The sequence below is a fragment of the Hermetia illucens genome, chromosome 2, assembly GCF_905115235.1.
Source record: "Hermetia illucens chromosome 2, iHerIll2.2.curated.20191125, whole genome shotgun sequence".
NCBI classification, from domain to species: Eukaryota; Metazoa; Arthropoda; class Insecta; order Diptera; family Stratiomyidae; genus Hermetia; species Hermetia illucens.
The window spans coordinates 43,127,775-43,148,886 of NC_051850.1; the positions used below are offsets into that span (position 1 = coordinate 43,127,775).

The 21,112-nt window shown below is 44.6% G+C and overlaps 1 protein-coding gene across 1 annotated transcript in view; it reads left to right on the plus strand.

Moving 5' to 3' along the window:
• Window positions 1–21,112, plus strand: part of LOC119649830 (limbic system-associated membrane protein) — a 216,732-nt gene that overhangs the window by 74,111 nt on the left and 121,509 nt on the right. Inside the window, exons 2-3 of the mRNA XM_038052172.1 lie at window positions 120–1,113; window positions 2,009–2,102. Coding sequence (XP_037908100.1) covers window positions 2,033–2,102 — 70 coding nt within the window. The 5' untranslated portion in view covers window positions 120–1,113; window positions 2,009–2,032. The remainder of the gene's footprint in view (window positions 1–119; window positions 1,114–2,008; window positions 2,103–21,112) is intronic.

Genomic DNA, 21,112 nt, shown 5'->3' on the forward strand with positions numbered 1-21,112 from the left:
CTTTTTCCCTCTACTTCGTCAGAACATTGCTACAAAGATTCAGAAGACCTAATTTCCAGTATTATGACATCTCTATTTTCGGCCTAGCCCAATAATTCTTTCTCTCTTTTTACTTACAGAAAACAGCCTTCAGATTTAAACGAAAGTGCTATGATTGAAAAGACGCTAAGCTGCCTATCGTTCTATTCAGTGCCAACAGTATAACGAAAGACTTAAATATCCATGCATGCATAACATATCATCTTAACCATGATCTTCAAAAAGCTCATTAAGAAGGTGCAGGCATAGAACTAATACACAATCGACAATCTTAAACTGCAAACGTATCATTCAGCCAAAGAAGAAAGCAATTCCTTTCACTCCTGGATGAATAATTCATCCATTTTCCCACCGCCTTACGCTGAAAGGATCGACAGGCTCGACCGTAAGTGCTGAAACAAAGACGCCTATTTAAAGTTTACAAAGTCAAGTGTATTACAAGGAATCAACTGAACGTGGCCCGAATGCATGGGTAGTGTGAGAAGTGTAAGTGCTGCCGTTAACGATCCACTTGACTGGTATTCGCAGTATTGGCCGTGCTAGTTTCGCTTTACGACCGCCTTATGCCGGAGAACGGCTCCGATTATTCGCTCTGACAGCTATTTCAGCTAGTTGGTGTGCTCCTGATACGTCCCAGATGTGCCAACAACCGCGCGACGGAAGCTAAAACGATTCTTTCCGGCACCTCACTTCACTCCACAGCCATTGAATACATCCACACTACGCTAGTGAAGAATTAAATCGCAGCCAGGACATTGTGCAGGACTCACATTCCTCTCGTGACACCCATTATGAACAAGTAGCTGTTTTGTTGTATTAACTCCACTTTAGAAATTTCGCAAGCAAGCGGATCGCGAACGACGAGGACATACCATACACACGGAAAGAGTGTGGAAAAAATCAGGATATAGGGAACAACTACCCTCTGCATTTCTATTGTGCATGCAAGCAATTATTTAGCGCTAATAACAAGGATTATAGAAGACAGCAGCTCACTCGAAAGAATTGCAAGGATACGAAAAATAAAGGGGGTTGCAACCAGCATCGTCGCAGCAAAACGAACAGAAGAAACGAGTAAGTAAATGTTTTGTACACGTTCAAATGATCCCCAGTACAATTGCCATTCATTTTCCTTTCTCTAAATTTAGCATCTCGTCTTCATTTGTTATCCTTGCAATTTACTTGCTATTGCAGAGATCCTTGTGGCGTATTAAAAATCTGTGTTTTTACCTTGCGACGAAAAACAACTATTGTCTACGAGTAGTACATTTTCTTTTGATGTTGGAGTACTTGAGCGCATATTCGTCCTTTTATATGATGTAAGAGCCTTTTAGGGAGCCATAACTGAAAACATGTACGCAAGCTGTGTACATAGATGGATGTGTATCGAGGATAAGTTTCATAATGAAAATGTCGTTCCACCATGCATGAATTTCAAAATTTCCTGTCCGGCACAGGGTTGGAACTGTGATGTCAATGCACTCGTCCTTTTATGCGAAAATCCCGTTTACTGCTGGCTTGTAAATGAAAACATAATTTGAAAATTGAAACTTCCAATTGCTTTCACGGTTTTGAAGGGATGAGTATTTTACAGAAAGCTGAATCCTTTCTGCAAAAATTGAAACGAAATGCAACTTTCCAATATAACATATTTTTCAAATCCGCCGAGCACGGTTTAATCAGTAGAGTATCCTCCGAAACGTCAACATTTCAGTGCTTAGCCAAACAGTTTCAAATACAATGAATATGGATGACTGCATGCAATTTCCCAAACATATCCTGGGTGGAATTTATGAGAGCTCTAAAAATACTCCAAAAACCCCCACAAGCATTTAGCTCCACCGTCTCATCTGACAATTGCACTCTGTATCAGTTTGTTCACGAAATGTAATCCTTTTTCAAATTAAACGAATTCATTTGAATGTCATCATTCTTCCGTATTTTTTAGGATCTCTTTCTCCTTTTACAGGGACACTCAACTGCATCAGACAAAATGCAACAACATTTACACTGTGAACTTCTCTTTGGGGTTTTACTTGCAGCCATTGTAAGCGTGCATCATGGTAAGTATTAAATTTGTAGTCTTCTATGCTATGTGCAATGTACCTAAGTCGTTCACACATATATCCCGGCAAGGAGCTTCTGTTTACGGCACGTTCATGTTCTCCTTGTAAGAACGGGACTCTTGTAGTCGGTGTCACGTTGAATGTATTGCTCAATAAATTGTTGTACAATGACTTAGGTCTGGAATATAATGCTGTGAAGAGCCTTTAAATGTTTTATGATGGTACCTTGATGTCTGCCCTAGAAAGAGGGTGGTATCCGGTGCTTTTTCCAGAGAGGACTGCAATATATTTCGTTAAATCCTCTTTTGCAATTTTATGCAAATACCATGATCTAGATAATATATTGTTTAGAAAAATAGTGGCTACTTTCGGATCCATCGGTGAATTCAATAACATCTGAGCATGGCCGGGACCAGTAAAAGTGTGCTATGTATATGCATTGATATAAGTGCAGTCACTTAAATATTATAGTTCAGGCTGGCATGCACCTAAGTGATATGACATAACACTACCACCAGAGTTGGCTCTCTTTTCGACCAAGGACGCGTCTCAGCAAACAATTTCGAAATTTTCTTCCGAAGGACCACCTGAAAAGGCCGGCATAGTGCTAACTATTCTTCAATGATTATGTTTTATGCTCTTTAGGTAGGTTTACTGTCAGGCTCCGTAATATGATCAACATACAGTAGAGATGATGAACATTCCATGCAGAAATTAGTCATTTACTTCTAACTTTTGAAGTATGCATTGCAGAATAAATTAAATATAATAGTATATAGTATAGTACGTCGGCTGCAGATTCTTGTTACTTTAATGTTGTTAAAACTAGCGAACTCTTCGGAATAGTTATAATATACTAACCAACTCTTCTGCCGTACCGACACAGTAAAGTATTTCGCATGGAGGATTCTGGTTTATACCGGTACTAAACCGAGGAGTTTCTCCTGTACCACGTCTGTTATTGCATTTCCCATGCTACGATTTGCTTCTGGTCCGATAACAACGTTGACCGTGTCGTTCAACATCTGTCTTTTATCCATGAACCCCACAGAATGAAAAATAATATACTGCGGACCCGGCTACATGGGTCCAAAACACCCGGGAAATTCGTCCAAGCCAGAATGCAGCAAATGCTTCCTATAAACACCGTATCCTGTTAAAAACGTCATCAGATGCTAATTCAATTCTCTGTGTTTCTGGTCTATCTACTCCTCAATACATAAATTAGGACATGGGACGCCCTTTTTGACACTATCACACCATTGTTGTCATTTCCTATACAGCTCGTTCGTAGTGACACAGTCCCTTTGTATGGATATGCCATCTTTTTCTTGTAAAGATAGTGCATCTTTTTTTTCACTAGAAAATCTCAGAGGGGTTATTTTCCCAATAGCACAAGTTTACTCACCTGATGGTGTTCCATACTAGCATTTCATTTTCTTTTCCTTTAACCTTTGTCCCGTTCACACGCGAGGAGCGGCGTCGTGATCGGTTCTGTCATTTGCCTGATCTGGATACATTCGCGAGGTATTCAAATCCTGATCCAGCGCATTAAATCACCGTTGTTTCCAGAGCTTTTTGGCCGCTTACCATTGACTTCGATGTTCAAACCAATCTTGGGAAGTGGATTCTCATTAGTGCGAATTACGTGACCACGCTTTCTCACAACTTTTCCTACGAATGGTGCAACACCACATCGATCGCGGATATCTTTCTTTCGGACGTGAAGGAGGGAATATTCGTGTCACGCCACCAGTCCAACGCAACATCTTCGTTTCCATTACCGCAAGACGGTGTCCATTGCCTTTTATAGTCGGCTAACACTCAGAATTATAAAGGACAAAAGGGTGGACGACCCAGCGGAAAAATTCAGATTTGGGACATTCGTTAATACATACACGCGTTGTAGAACGCCACTTCATTAAGATTACGCTAATGCGTGAACCAATTTGACCCGAGGACGGGTCACTGCCACTGACAGTGATAATGCCTGTTTCACAGGGATCGGTCGACAAAAATTCTGTTTTATTCAGGTTCAGTCTGAGACCGTGCTGCATGGGACGATAATTCCATTTTTGGATAATTTGCTCAAGATAATTTTTCCAATTAGACGCTAGGAACACAATCTGCATAAAACAGTGGAGCAGTGGAGCGCTGAACGTTGAGAAAGAAGATGCTTCTCACAGTGTTTCTCCATGAGTAGCCAGGCAGCATGTATTACGTCAACAGCTCCGCAATTCCAGTCGGGTGGTGCTCTACTTTCCTAACCCGATTGAAGAACTCATTGAGCCACACTCTTGGGTCTGGCCTCTTTGCTTTCCAGAGCTCAGCGATGTCGTCAGGTCCTGTGGCCTTCCCCGATTTCATTCGCTTGCGTCATTGACGTCAGTGACGCTGATAGTTCAAATTGCTCCAAATGTCGGTAGTGTTCATGCAAATGGTGGATGAAGCAATTCTCCCGGAGAAAGCTGCTTGAAATATTCTCAACATGTATACGTCGCGGCTCGTCGGTCGATAAGCAAAGTACGATTCTTGTCATTACCGCAACAGAGGAATTCGATATCTTTTGCATGGACCGTTTGTGCAACTGCGCGCGCTTTCTTTATTTCTCGGGTGGAATTTCTCGTCGAGAAACTTGTGGTAGAGGCGTTTCTTTTCGCAGACATCCAGTTAAGCATCGCCATTCCAAAGCCAAGTATATCGGTTTATGAGCCGCTTACCTGGCTTGGTGACCCTGAGGGTTGCACAGGCCACTTTATGGATCGTGTCTTTAACTTGTTTCTACGATTCTGTAATTTGTAATAGTTTATAATCTCGTAAGTAAGATTATTTTTCCCGTGTGAAAAAGTCTTACGGGACTTTTCACCAGTAGAAATCAGGCAAGCTGAACCATAGTGGAATAACTCCAATTCTACTTTATTTATCTCTTTTAGTAACCTCAGAATTTTATTTTTGTTTTACTGAGAATAGCTCAAGATATGTTGCCTCAAACCCTCCTCCTTTACCTGGGACCAGCATGCTTTGTAAATATCATGCCATTGCATAATATGCTGATATTGGCCTCCTCCATTTAACAGCATTATCCGCTGGTCTCCTCCAGATAGGAGCTGCGTACACCAGGATGGGTTTCAACATCATTGTAATAAGCAGCCTAGCAGTTTTTTGCTGACCCCCCCCCCCCCTTAAAGTGGGCTATCCTTGAGAGAAATAAACTTACTTTTGCTTCTTCCTTTCGCTCACGTAGAGTTCTGCTTAGCATCGGTCATTACCTCCAAGTAATAAATGATCGTTTGCGAGACCATATCCTGATCGCCAACACATACGTTGATTTTGTATTGTATTTCCTGCAATAATATGCACCGCCTTCACCTTTTAGTCCTCTAAGTTTACCTTTGATTTGATAACAAGATTAGTTTCACTTCTATATAGTTTCACACCTCCAGGGTGTCTCGCAATTGCAACCACCGCCAGATGGTTCGCAAAGCCAGTCAATCTTAACTTTTCCATATTCCACGGCAGTAATTCCAATACATAAACTATGGAAACACCGCCTTTCACAATTTACTTTTTTGGCCCGTCTCGTACCAAAAAATGGCTCCTGGAAGTAATTCTCAATTAACGGAGCTAGGCAACTGGGAACACTTACTCATCCAGCTATCGTTGAGCGAATTTAGGGCATTATTAGCATCTGTCTTTACTATAGTACAGTAGTACCAAGAGTCATCGCCTTCCAAGCCAGCATTGCTCAATATCAAACAAATCTTCCAGATATCCTTTTGTGCAAGCAGAACTTTTCTAGGGCGCGCAAATAAACCGTTCTTCAAGATATTAACCATCAGCTCCTTTTACTCACTCTCTCGAAAAGGCTGACTGAAACGGTTCCAGAAAACTATAGGTGACAGTAGAAACTTCTACTGGAAGATCATTAGAGTCTGCGACTTTATTACGCTTTTCGCATTTGTTGCGCAAATTCAGAGAACAAATCCTAAATCTACTGCTGTTATTCGTTGTGGGATTCGCTGCAAATTACCAACAAGAAGGCGATGAAAGTAGCAAAAACCCACAAATCTTCCACCGCTATTGTTACGGTCACACAGAATAGGTAGGTACTTATCAGTGGCCGCTGCGAAGTTTAATTAGCGCTGCGGTGTGCCATGCCGATAAAGGGAAAGGGGAGCAGAAACCAGTCGGTCTAAATTAAAATCAGCCCGTAGCGTTGACGAAGGATAACAGATCTCCACTCTGTGGCCTACAGCCTCGCTTACCTGGTGCCTGCAGCATGACCCTAACTAGATCTGGTTAATTGCAAAGAATAATATTCTCCCCCCTCCTCTCTAAGTTTTGATGTAGGGAATCCAGATCACTCTGGACCTGTGCTAGGTTGGTAAGACTTCCGTTGTCATGTAGCGTGCGTAGTTTCTTCCCGTGACAGTTGCCAACGGGACGTCGACTGGGCTCACTGAGAGACTGTTAAGATCAGAGTTCCTAGCACTCTATGTTCCTTTCCCCAGAGACCCAGACGAGGATGATTTGAACATGTCACTCGGACGCTCGAGCACGTTTTTGTACTGTCCCACTAGCCCGGGTGATCAAGCCACTGGGTACAAAGCCTAAACGACCCCTGCCAATTGGCCAGAATGACTGTATTATCCTCATGCTTCAGCCATCTACAGGCCATCAGTGTCTCCAGTAACTCTATAAGAAGTACACAGATGAGTCCCGGGAGGCCGATTGAATCGACAGTGGTATCAGATTACGTAAACCATCTTTGATCCGTCGGTAAAGAATACTATCTCATTACCTAGCAACATACTCGTATGGCTGGTCTTTCACTTAGTCTTGATTTTTTAAACCTTTGTTCCACTTTCCATAGTGGAATTCTGTATGAAGCTTGGCTTGCGTGTAGCGTAAGCTGCTTGGAACGCCCCCGGAATTTGCAAGCCACTTCGTCTAGAATTGCCTGACTGTCCAATATCCTGACTCACCTCAGTGGGAGAAAGTGGAAGAGTACATTGAGGACAACTGCCGGACAGAACTGCGGAGCCCCAGTAGCACGTATGCATACAGTTTTTTGGATTCTATTAGTAGCACCTATACATGCAGTTCTTTGGATTTTTGCGTCTATAATATTTCTTGCTCAGGGCCGACCACGTACGATAGAATGAGACCAACCAATGGTCTTCTTGCAAGTTTAGAAGGCTACACAGGCGTTCTTAACTTTAAGTTCTATGTTCAGTCTTAACTTAGGATCCAGGATCACGCGCAGATACTTTATATCGAAGAAAAGTATCAATCTTTGTCTATTTGCCCAAAAGTAGTAATTTTGGTTGGAGTTATGTCGAGCTTGTGTCTTGTGCGTCTTTTCCAACGTGCCCTCCATGATATCACTAATAACGGAGCGAAACAGCCCTGACACCAACACCACCTCTTCAGCATCTTCGTCATCTTGACCAAGGAGCCAATCAGTAACGGCTGTCATCTGATGATCAAAAGATTCGCGATAAAAAGCAAACTTCTGAGCTAAAAAAATAGATTGGCTGTTCTCGAGACACGTACTATGCTGCACTTCTCAAGGTATTAGAGTTTAAGCGTTTCATGCTAGCTTCCACTCGGAGCAACCAATAGAGCCTTCAATCCTTTCCATCCCTCGATTGGCTTTCACAATCCCGCAGTCGTCCATGTCTTCTGACAATCACATGTACGAAAAAGGTGGAGTCAGAGCCCACCCTGGAATTTATAATAGATATTCCATCACAATCATAATGCCACTTTTGAGAAGCCTCACCTGAACTGCATTTGGCTGCTCATAGAAAGCCTCCTACTCCTCTGATGTATCCCTCTTTACGTAACACTGTGCTATTGAAATGTTCCTCACGTTCTAATGCCCAAAGCCGACTCCCACGTAAAAGGGGCACGAATTGCGTTACCGAAAATAGTATCGTACCAAGGGAGAAGACATGTGTTCTCCAGAGTTCTACTATCCAGCCCAACTGAAGCCTAGAGTGTCCAGCCTGTAGCGGTGTAACTCTTGCTGATATTTGAACAAGCGATCATTTTGGGAGCTCTCGATATCGTTGTCGTGGAGCATAGGCAGATTTCAAAACTCCCAAAACTATTATCCTAGTACAATAGTCAAAGGTCCTAACCTATCAGCCCGTTTTCACCCGAGGCATGGATAACGTTTCATTAACAAGAAAACTTCGAAATTTTCAGGTTGGTATTCCACAAATTTCTAGTCGTTTTAATCGCTTTCTAGGACACCCAGGGAATAGCTTTACGATTGCGAAGGAGTGGGACCTGAAGTACCATCCGTGTTGCCGAGTTTACCCGCCTAGATTAAATTTGAGTTATTGCAAAATTCATCCAGATCAATCCTCTTTATGATAGACAAAAATGTCTTTCCATTGTGTTCTTACAGGTATGCCTGTATTTACATATTCTTCACTTACTCGAGATAAAAGATGTATTCACAATTTCATCTATTCAACCTCTAAGATACAATTTGAATTTGATATAATTTCTCGAAATTGCTTCTAAGTAACTTTTTGCTACCCTCTCCATCTATCCCTGGATCAAAAATTCCAATATAACACCTTCTTGACATTTATTCTAAATTTCCGAAGGAAGGAGCACAATTTCCTGCTAAGATACAAAGATTTTCGCCCCACGTGGGCGATCATTACATTTCCTGAATAGCCTCCTTCGCAAGAGAAGAATTGTTTAAAAGATAAGTTCATGTACGGCAACTTTCCTTTCAAGTTTAAAATTCAATTATGAGGCCCTAGACCTGCGAAGCCTATCAACCCTTGCCTTCCTTGCTACGTAGAACCAAATAAGCTGCCGAGGACGTATTCAATAGAGTGCAGGGTAATATATCACAGTCACTTTTGTGAGTGTAGGCGAACTATGTATATCCAACCGTAGCAAGGCGAAACCTATTTGTGCAATTTCCTAGTTAGGTGTGTAGACATCATGGAAACCCAGCATGATACCAGCTGTACAACATGAAATATTCAACCTATTTTTTTTAGGAGAGCGCGCACGGAAAGGAATACATGGATACCGAAATCGGGTCAGCCATTTTCCAACTGCACCATGGAAAAATTTATAGAACAAGCCAGCTTTTTACTGAGCAGTGGAAGAATGAATTTTAGATTTTGTTGTCCCGTGAAAATCACTATCGAATTTCCGTAAAATTGTGTTGCTGCAAGTTAACGGATGCGACCCAGCGAAGCGTGGTTGCAGGTACTGATAGCAATAGCGTAATTGGGAATTGTTAGAAGCCATTTGATAGCCCGATGAATTGAGGATGCGAAACTCTGTCAGAACCTCTCTTTTCACTGTTCAGTTTTCTCTACAAAGTATGGTACATTTTAACTGATCATTCCTGCAAAATTATCTCTGCCTAATTTCTCTTATTCCTGAATGATTCAGTTGAATAAATCACTTTGCAAGTTTAGCTCCGGGTAAACACCGTAGTAAAACAAGTCGGAATACCGGAAGCTCGCGCTTCGGGTATAAAGGTTTTGTGTTCATCTTATGTAAGAGACGCACATTTCTCTGTCCGTATATAGCTACCAATCCAACATAATCCTTCATATTTTTCCAAACTACGAGACATACGTACATATTAAAGCCATAGATATCACGCTCACCCTAAACAAACAAACTGCCTATTACCTGCTGTACACATATATGCACGTATCTAAATTTATCGTACCCAAATTTCGGATTTACGTCTTATATCTATCTGAATTAGGCACTAGCCGCAAAGTTCATTAGCACGCATATATTATATACCTACATATACACATGTCTGGTTGACAAATAACTAAAAAACTAAAACAAAATAATTGTCTGCGACCCAATTCAGAAGAATTCATTTCGTTGTGGTATTGACGAATTGATATGTGATGATGACGTCATGCGGGTTGTAGAGTGCACGAAATTCACAAAAAATTGTAAAGTTTCACCCCCAATAACTTTGTTAATAATAGTTGGATTTTCTTCAAACTTGACCAAACTGTGCATTATATTCTTCGTTACACTCATGCCAAATTTTGTATTTCTGGGACGAACATAAGGGGGGGGTGCCGGGTAAATTTCTAAAATGTGGAAATATACTATTATTAACTTTATTTGTGCAGATATCGGAACCGGATATATTTTGAGGCCTAGATTTCGTAGAGGTGCACCACTGTGATTTTTTCCAGATTTTTCGGTTGGATAGGTTCTGAGAACGAGACCTGTTACACTTTTTGTGGGTCATATTTTGAGCCCTTACTCCCCTATGTTTCATCTAATATCAAATATTGAACCAGATTCGAAAAGTACTAATTGAGACCTTTCATTTGATACCCTACTTGGCTACATTCTGTGAAAAAAAAATTTGCACCCTCCATTCACATGTACGGAGAGCCCCCCCTTAAACTTAACGCAAGATGGCGCCACTTACTGCATGTAAAGGGATCACCAGATTACATACTCTCACCAATTTTCGTGACAATTGGTCTAGCCGTTTCCGAATAAATCGGGTGTGACAGACAGACAGACAGACAGACAGACAGACAGACAGACAGACAGACAGACGGACAGACGGACAGACAGACACCGTCACCATTCTAATAAGGTTTTGTTTCACACAAAACCTTAAAAAACCTGAATTGCCAAAGCCCATGCCTTCCATAATCTGATTTGTGACTGTAAACTCAATCCTTTTAGGATTCTGTGTAAAGTTTTCGTTTCTTTTTTTCAACACTTTCTAATGCTAAACTTCAGAATATTCATTAGTCCTCGTCGCAAAAACAGATACTATCTTAAATTTACTATTCAGGCTCTCTATTGCTGTTTGGAGAAATTGTACAACCAAAGCATCATACATGGATAAATTACCAGACGATTTACAAATAAAGTGCCGACCTTCTGGTTTTTAAATTGCTCTCTTCGAAAAGGGGTGAAGATTTTCAAGAGGTATAGACGCATCAATGTGTGCTGCTTTAACATGCTTCCAATATAAGTGAGGTATAATAGAAAAATATGTAGGTTCACCAAGATTTTATTATAGGCCCAACATCATCATCAACGGGGCAACAACCTGTATCCGGTCTAGGCCTGCCTTAATAAGGAACTCCAAACATCCCGGTTTTGCGCCGAGATCCACCAATTCAATATCCCTAAAAGCTGTCTGGCGTCCTGGCCTACGCCATCGCTCCATCTTAGGCAGGGTCTGCCTCGTCTTCTTTTTCTACCGTAGATATTGCCCTTATAGACGTTCCGGGCTAGATCATCCTCATCTGTACCGATACCGGCCCACCGTAACCTATTGAGCCCGATTTTATTGACAACCGGACGGTCATGGTATCACTCATAGATTTTGTCGTTATGTAGGCTACGGAATCGTCCATCCTCATGTAGGGGGTTTCTTCTCTCGGACGCGACCAAGAGTTCGCAATTTTTCTTGCTAAGAACCCAAGTCTCCGAGAAATACATGGGGACTGGTAAGATCATTGTCTTGTATAGTAAGAACTTTGACCCTATGGGACGTTTTGAGCGAAGCAGTTTTTGTAAACTGAAACAGGCTCTGTTGGCTACCAACAACCGTGCGCGAATTTCATCATCGTAGCTGTTATCGGTTGTGATTTTCGACCCTACATAGCAGAAATTATCAACGGTCTCAGAGTTGTAGCCTCCTATCTTTATTCTTCCCGTTTAACCAGTGCGGTTTGATGTTGCTGGTTGGTTGGTTTTTGGTGCTGACGTGACCACCATATATTTGGTCTTACCTTCACTGATGTGCAGCCCAAGATCTCGCGCCGCTTGCTAGATCTGGATGAAGGCATTTTGTAGATCTCGGGGCATTCTTCCCATAATGTCGATATTGTCAGCATAGGCCAGTAGTTGGGTGGACTTAAAGAAGATCTTACCCCTCGCATTTACCTCAGCATCGCGGATCACTTTCTCCAGACCCAAGTTACAGAGGAAGCATGATAGGGCACCCCCTTGTCGTAGACCGTTGTTGATGTCGAATGGTCTTGAAAGTGATACTGCTGCTTTTATCTGGCCTGGCACATTGGTCAGAGTCAGCCTAGTCAGTCTTATCAATTTCGTTGTTATTCCGAATTCTCTTATGGCCGTGTACAATTTTATCCTAGCTATGCTATCATAGGCAACTTTAAAGTCGATGAAAAGATGGTGGAACTGATGTCCATATTCCAACAGTTTTTCCATCGTTTGCCGCAGAGAGAAAATTTGATCTGTCGCTGATTTGCCCGCAGTGAAGCTTCTTTGGTATGTGCCAATGATGTTCTGGGCATATGGGGTTATCCTGGCTAGCAAGACAGCGGAGAATATCTTATAGGTGGTACTCAGCAACGTGATACCTCTATAATTGCTCCACTGCGTGATATCCCCCTTTTTATGTGTGAGACAGATAATGCCTCGTTGCCAGTAGTCAGGCATTGATTAGCTGTCCCACACCTTGAGCACAAGTTGATGAACCACTTGGTCGCCTCCATATTTAACCAATTCGGCTGTAATTCAATCGGCTCCTGGCGAGTTATGATTTTTAAGCCGATGAATTGCACGGACTGTTTCTTCTATACTTGGTGGTGGCAGTATTTGTCCGTCGTCTTCAGTTGGCGGGACCTCCAACTCGCCTGGTTGTTCAGTAGTTAGTCAGTCAGATAAAATATTCAATTTAAGTCTGATCGACAATCACTTCTTAATGAGTAAACTAAGCATACAAAAATTACCACTGTGGAGCGCTTCCACGTTTTAAGTTTCGTTTTCCAAAATGTTGGCTTTATAGCCTGGGTATCCTTCCAATAGCCATTTTGGTTCACGCACCAGGGATGAGTAAACACATGCACCTGCACAGTTTGAATAGAAAGCACATGAAAACATATTTACACATCAATAGGCACGCCCCTATCCGCCTGGGATCGCGTCCGGTGGAACATCTGGCAACACCTCACAGGTCCGTCTATCTATCATACGCACTTTTCTCAGAAGGAATTATCCTGTGAGCTGTTGCTTAAAAATATACTGAAAGCCTTCCCTGCTTGTTGTAAGAGGCAACTAAAAGGGATAAAAATTTGCGGGCTTGTAACCTGCAAATTTTTAAACTTTACTGGTACCGAAACGTCGGCAAAGCCTCGGATGGAGACTAACCTCACGACAACGACGTTTGACTATCGAAAACAGACTATGATTGGTTTTTTTAATGCATGCACGCTCTTCGATAACGATAGCGAGGGTCGTCAGATTGCTCGTTTTCTCCAGAATGAGTAGGAATTCCAACGATATAAGCTGGACATTCAGGGCCTAACGAGGTAATACAATAGGACTCTAAAAAGTACTTCTCTCCCTTTTGTGGCAATGTACTTTTGTAGCCTGGAAAGCCAAGTGGTAGCAATCTCGAATCCGGTGTCGGGTTACTTCTGACTTCTACCGCAAGGTGCGTTCTGTTAACCTGAGAGCCAGTTTGTGATAGACTTCTTATTGCAAAATTTCAGTCCAGGTTAAGAATCATCACAACTTCACAATGCTTCCCACCGACGGAGACTTGAATGAGACGCAGTTCAAGGGAGGCTTCCTGAAGGTGACATTTTGATCGTGATGGATAATCTGAATGCCACGGTGGGATCTAACAACACTTTGCTCGACCATGTGATGGGGAAACACGGTCTTGGCGACCGCGGAGGTTTGTGGTTTTCTGCGGTTTCCATCGCATCCGGTGAAACTCCTCTTCTTGTGGATGAAATGGCTCCAAACAGAAGAGAAACAATTTCGGCTTGATGCACTCAAACGGAGTAAAGCCGCTGTGCTTGCCGGTTTCCCAGCAGAATTATTTATCGCAGCATCTGCCAAGATCCCAAAGAAAAGAACCGGTTTTAAGTGTGATAATTGGAGAGGTATTTTCCGTCGTAAAAATAATAGCTAAAACAATTCAGGAACAATCAAAGAACATCTCGAGAGCTTGATCGACAGAGAGTAGGCCGGTTTCCGCTCGGGATCCGCTAGATTTTGGAACAGTGCGCAGCGTCGAGATCTTTCCTGTACCTGCTCTTCATCAATTTCCAGAAAGCTTTCGACAGAGTGATCAGGAAGTGTATCTGGAGTGCTTTACGCAGAACCGCATTCTGAAGGAACTAATAGCTATTTTTAGAGCGGCATATCATGATACAAAATGTGTTGTCACGCATCGAGGCAAAATCTCGGAGTCTGCCAGGTTGCATCCTGTCACCGATGTTGTTTCTTCTTGTTATCGGTGACGTTCTTCATGCTGTGATGTCCGGAGGACGTGGAGGAGTTCAATGGGCAATAACATCTTTCCTCATATACCTCGACTACGCTGACGACATCTGCTTGCTTTCCCACCGAGTCATGGGCTTTGGCCAAATGGCTCTGGCTCTGGATTTGGAAACAGAGCCAAGTAGAGTTGGACTGAAGATAAAAACCACCGAAGCCAACGTTCTCAGTATTATGGGTCATCGCACTCTTCCTATTTACAGTAGTGGACCGAACATCGAAAGCGACATGTTACTTCTGTGCTCCAATATGGAAAGTGAACTCCACTGTTATTCAAACGTTCCAAGCTTCGTCAATATCTGCCTTCGTCGTATCATTGGAGTGCGTTTACACGATGCTCTCTCAAAGAACCTGGTCGGCGTACGGGCGTGCCACTCGCATTGTGATCGGAAGACGAAAGTAACAGTGGATAGGTCACACTTTAAGGAGGAGCGGAATCAACTCTACCAAGATGGCCCATGAATTGGTCGCCCCAAAGGAGCTTGACGCAGACCAGGTGTTGCTGTACGCGATCGGACTGTTCGTTACATTGAAGGCTGAAGACTGTAAACTCTTCCAAAAGCTCTACCATGCCGCCAAAGACTGTGGTGTTGATGACACTTTAATTAAGTGCATATATGCTACCCATGACCCAGAGACTTCTGTATGCAGAAGTGAATGTTGATCGCTACCTAAGAACGGAAGCGATGAAAGGCTGCCCTTAAGGAGGTGTGTTATCGCCTTTTCTGCGTAGTATATTGGTAGACTCACTACTACGCGAACTGCAAAATCTGCCAATACACGCTCAAGTTTATGCAGATGACGTGGCTGCGCTAGTTGTTGGTCGAGATTTCGAAACGGTTTGTGGAAATACACAACGCACCGTTGATTTGATTGACAGCTAGTGTCTCAAGTATGGACTTTCAGTAAATCTAAATAAAATCACAATGGTATTATTTACAAAAAGGAATAGTTTTTGCCTTCCAGAGATGAGAGGTAAAGCCCTTAAACTCTCCGGAAAAGTGAAATTATGAATGATATCCGGAAAACACGCTTGGTAAAAAGTTTCTTTGGAACAAACATGTAGGGGTAAAGACGAAACGAGCTCTCACAGCTTATGGACAGTGTGGTCACACTTTTACCTCGCCACTTAGGGCTCAGGTAGTAATGTGGATATACGTTGCTATCATTAGGCCATGGGTTAAGGTGAAATAAAAAAGTTTTCGCTGTAAACTCACCGCACTGCGAAGAACTGTGTATCTTTGTATTATCGGTGCCATGAGCACGACATCTTGGGCGGCTCTAAATGCATTACTCAATTTGCACTCCTTGGATTTGTTTATTCCGAGCACCGCAATGAGAGCAGCTCAAAGGCTAATTCTATTAGATCTATGGGGAGACAACGGACATGGGGGCACAAACCATTGAAATAGTTATTGAGAGAACTAAATCCAGTTTTCGCATTACCTTCTAATTGCGTGTCAGTAGCACTGGCTAATGCTGCTATCAAAAACTGGGAATAAGCTTCCCATAATGACAAGTGGCTAAGCCATGCAAAAGGCACGAAACTTTTTTGGCAGAGCCAAACGAACATACAGCAAAGTTTATCATGTCGACAAACATCTCGGATCCCCCCCCCCCCCTTCCTGGTTCGTATAAGTGGAAGTTAGGGTATAGTCCTTCAAAAACTACAGAACCAAGGAAACCGATCACATTGCTCCTGCCCAAACACTTTTTCTCTGGGGATTTATCTGAAGTACCTCTTTGTTTCCACTGAAATTAATGTAAGAAATTGGCGCTACTCTACAAATATTCTGATCCCGTTGATTTAATTTCGTCTGCCCATCTCCTTTTCTTAACTGATATATATATAAGAAGTATATAGAATCAGGAATTTGTGGCGCGGCAGGATTCGCAGCATTGGAAATTTATTTCGAAATTTATTTCGAATGTTGCGAATGCGAACAAATAGATGGCGCGGAACTACCCACTTTATAGAACTAGCCACGGGAGTGGAAGACTAGCGAGAAAAGTGTGCCATGAGTTAGGGGCAGAAGAGAAACACATGAAGCGAGATAATTCTCTTCTGCCTCTAACGAGAAAATAGTCACTTCACTCTTTCTTCATTCTTTAAATAAATTAATTAATAAAGTCTAATTGTTAAATCTATCGAGTATTGACTGTAAAAACCTAGTCTATGTTCCGGTGTACCTACAAATTGTGGTTTGCAAAGAATTGGACTATTAAAGCTAAATTGGTGACCCCGAAGAGCACAAAGCCCTAGTACTATCAATATCCAAAGTGAAGAAAAAGAGTCTGGACCCTCACCTGTAAACATAACTATTGAACAACCTGTGCAGCCGATACCTCAGATGACTCGTTCTGTTCCTCTGATCTCGAGCGCGTTTTATCAAGTTAACCAAACATCAGCACCGCAGCGCCAGACGTCAGCATCACTGCCGCAGCCACCATCGTTGCCGCCGCAGCCGCAGCCATCACCATCTCAAACGTAGCTGACACCAGCATTATTGCCGCATCAGAAGTTCAACGAGCGCGACCACCTTTCAACATTGGCAGCAGCAACCTAGAAAACGAACGATTATTTGGCAACCAATTGACTTCATCTCAACAGCCACCGCTATCAGGCAGAAGCCGAACACTCCGCCACCATCGCTGCTGCAGCCACCATCGTTTCCGCAGCAGTCACCAGAGACGCTGCCGCAGCCACGCTCGCCGTCTCTAGCATCAACGCCGCCGCCGCCTTCACCATCAACACCGCAGCCGTTGAAGCCAGCGCCGCCGCAGCAGCGAATCATTATTGTAATTTGTTTGAATTTTAATTTGTTTTAGTTAAATTTATTTATTTAAAAAAAACAAAAATCAATAAATAGTATGCCCGCTGCAAGAGACGGCGTTCAGGCGTTTTAGGTGCGGATCATCGTTGGTTGTCCGCTCTCTGGGCGAAGGTCTGGGAAGTGGCTTCGGTCTGCGCTTAAAAGCGTCCGCTTCGGTGGTGATTTCTTTGTACGTGCGTGAATTTGTGGGTTCGGCCTGCCGTGTAGTTAGAACAGTTTTAACACTCGCGTCGAAAAGAAGTTTCCTTTTTACTAGTCAAAATGTCGATCGACAACAAAGACGCGGCAGGCCCATCGAACCCGCAAGTGACCGCCCTCGCCGTGCGTGTTCCTCCATTTTAGCGGCGGAACCCGGAGCTGTGGTTCATACATTTGGAAGCGCAGTTCCAAATGTCCGGAGTCACATCGGACACGACCCGCTTCAACTATGCGGTGGTCGGTCTGGATGAGGAGTCGATTCTTCTGGTGTCCGATGTAGTGAAGTCGACATCATACACACAGCTCAAGAGCGAGTTGATCAGGCGCCTGTCGGCAAGCGAGTCGGCAAAATTAGACCACTTGCTGGCAGGTTTAACGTTGGGTGATCGAACTCCCAGCCAATTGCTTCGCGAAATGAGGCAATTGGGTGGGAGCAAGATCGGCGATGACCTGATCAAGTCGCTCTGGCTGCGACGGCTCCCGGAGGGCACCCAGGCGATCCTCGCTTGCGTCTCCGGTTCCTTGGAGGAACTGGCAGCGACGGCCGACCAGGTGCAGGAGGTGTACGTACGCCCAACCATGGCGGCCGTTCAACCACCGTCGGATGAGGTGAGCAACTTGAGGCGCGAGATAACCGCTTTAACAGCCAGTGTGGCCGAGATGCGTGCGACGTGGGACGCTCAGCGTTCGGGCGCCAGATCGCGAGCTCGCTCACGGTCTGCCACTCGAAAAGGGCGTTCGGGTAGCAGGTCGTCAGGATAGTCCACGGACCGGGGGATTTGCTGGTACCACCGCAGATTCGGCGATAAAGCCACCAAGTGTACTATCCCTTGCAAATTCACGCCTGCCGCAAAAAACTAGGTCCGCGAGGGGTCCTGGCGACGGCCACCCAGAGCGCAGCGCCACGTCGCCTAACTATTTTCGACCCCCTCAGCAGGCGCAACTACCTCATCGATACTGGTGCGGAGGTTTCGGTTCTTCCCGTACCTCGGCAACATCAACTTTTCCCACAACCGCTCAAACTTGCTGCAGCAAATTCCTCCCGCATAAACACATACGGGTATAGGCAAGTGGACGTGAGTCTTGGCTTGCGTAGGACGTTTTCGTGGCGTTTCATCCTGGCGGATGTCAGCTTCCCCATACTAGGCGCAGACTTCCTGTGTCACTATGGATTGCTGGTAGACTTGCAAAGCAAGTCTCTTATAGATTGCACGACCAACCTTAATTCGTCGGGACAAATGGTATCTCACCCAGGCAATAATCTTTCCGTTCTTTTAGAAGATATTACCGACTCTCGTGTTTGGGCACTTCTCCGAAAGTTCAGCCAAGTGTAGTCTCTCCAAACCAGTGAAGCACAATGTGCAGCACCACATTATCACTACTGGTTCCCCGATCTTCTCGAAGGTGCGTCCTCTACCATCCCAGAAACTGGCTATTGCACGGAAAGAGTTTGAACAACTCGTTCAACAGGGTATCTGCACGCCCTCAAACAGCTGTTGGTCTTCCCCACTGCATATGGTCCCTAAGCCAAACGGCGAATGGCGCCCATGTGGGGATTACAGAAGGCTAAATGCACAGACTGTTCCTGACCGATATCCAATTCCACTCATCCACGACTTTGCGCATCACCTCGCGAATTGCCGCATCTTTTCGACCTTGGACTTAACCAAGGCTTATCACCAAATCCCAGTAGCTCCTGAAGACATTCCAAAGACGGCAATATGCACACCCTTTGGACTCTTCGAGTTCACCCGGACGACTTTCGGATTGTGCAATGCGGCGCAAACCTTTCAAAGGTTCATTCACTCAGTCCTGCGAAACCTCGAATTCTGTTTCGTATATTTGGATGATGTTTTGGTCGCTTCTCCCACTGAGTCTGAGCACTTAGCCCATCTCGAGTGCATTTTTCAACGTCTCCTTGAGGCCGGTTTAGTCCTAAACGTTGAGAAATGCAAATTTGTCCAAAAACAGGTGAGATTCCTCGGCTATTTCATTTCCCCTGAAGGAATACAGCCCGACCCAGGCAAGGTGCAAGCAATCACAAGCTTCCCGCGTCCAAAAACAGTGAGGGAGTTGAGGAGGTTCTTGGGCATGCTAAACTTCTACCGTCGTTTCCTGCCCAAGGCCGCCCATCACCAGTCCATTTTGAACGCGTACTTGTCTGGCCCCAAAACTAAGGACACACGAGAGATCAAATACTTCCGTTTCTCCCTAGAAGGCAGGCCGTTCACAGTGTTCACGGGCCATAAGCCTCTCACGTATGCTTTGAAACAGAAGCCCGACAAAGCGTCCCCTCGTCAGCTTCAACAGCTGAGCTTTATAAGCCAGTTTACGTCAGATATCCAGCACGTGTCTGACAAGGACAACATAGTTGCTGACGCTTTGTCTCGTGTCTCCGAGGTTAACATCCCCGCCTCACTCGATTTCTCGGCTATTGCCAAGGCGCAGGAGGATGACGCAGCACTTCAGAGTCTCAAATCCAACCCCAAATACAAATTTCGGGAGTTGCCCATCTTCGGCTCAAACCTCTCTCTCTGCTGCGAAAACTCGGAAAAGGGACCTCGGCCATACATTCCGGCCACCTTTCGCAAGGGAGTGTTCCACGCAGTTCACGACTTAACGCATCCAGACATCAGGACAACAAATCGGCTAGTCACCGAGAAATACTTCTGGCCCTCTATGAATAAGGATGTCAATTCCTGGGCCAGAGAGTGCATCGCATGCCAGAAGTGTAAAGTCTCCAGGCATGTAAGGAAAGAAGTGGGCTCATTCCCCCGTACTGCCAAGCATTTCCACACAATACACCTCGACATAGTAGGGCCTTTGCGAGACTCGCACGGTTATAGGTATTGTCTCACAATCATCGACAGGTTTACGCGGTGGCCTGAGGCAATACCTCTGAAAGACATTACGGCGCAATCATGTGCCGAAGCCCTCTGTCGAGAGCGGATACCTCGCTTTGGCGTCCCTGCAGTGGTCATCACTGACCAGGGAATGCAATTTCAGTCCACCCTTTTCTCCGAGTTAGGCAAACTCCTTGGTTGCCTACTGCATACCACCCGCAATCCAATGGGATGCTAGAACGTTGGCACCGGACGCTGAAAGCCGCCATTATGGCGCGTAACGATCCGTCCTGGTCCCAAGTCTTGCCTCTCGTCCTGCTCGGCCTACGTACAATCCGACAAGAGGAATTTGCTGCCAGCCCCGCAGAGCTGGTATACGGGGAGAACCCGAGACTCCCAAGCGATCCGGTCTTCGACAAGACATCGGGTCTCACAGAGTCGGGGTTGGTGCGTCTGCTGAGAGACAATCTCCGACGGATAAAAGCCACACCACCCACCCGGCACTCGTCTACACCTGCCTGTTCGCCCAAGGAACTGGACACGTGCACGCACGTTCTGGTCAGGACGGATGCCGTCCGGAAGCCGCTGCAGCCTCCATATGAGGGCCCGTACCGCGTTCTCGAGCGGGGAGAACATTTTTTCCAGCTCGAGATCGGTGGACACAGGAAGGCGGTCTCTCTGTCCAGGCTGAAACCCGTGTCCGCCCCGAAGCAGCGTCGTGTCCGTTTTGTGGATTGACGGTGAACGAAGTTCCGGGATCAGCCGCCGAAACCCCTAGGTTTCATCTGGGGGCGGAGTGATGTGGCGCGGAAGGATTCGCAGC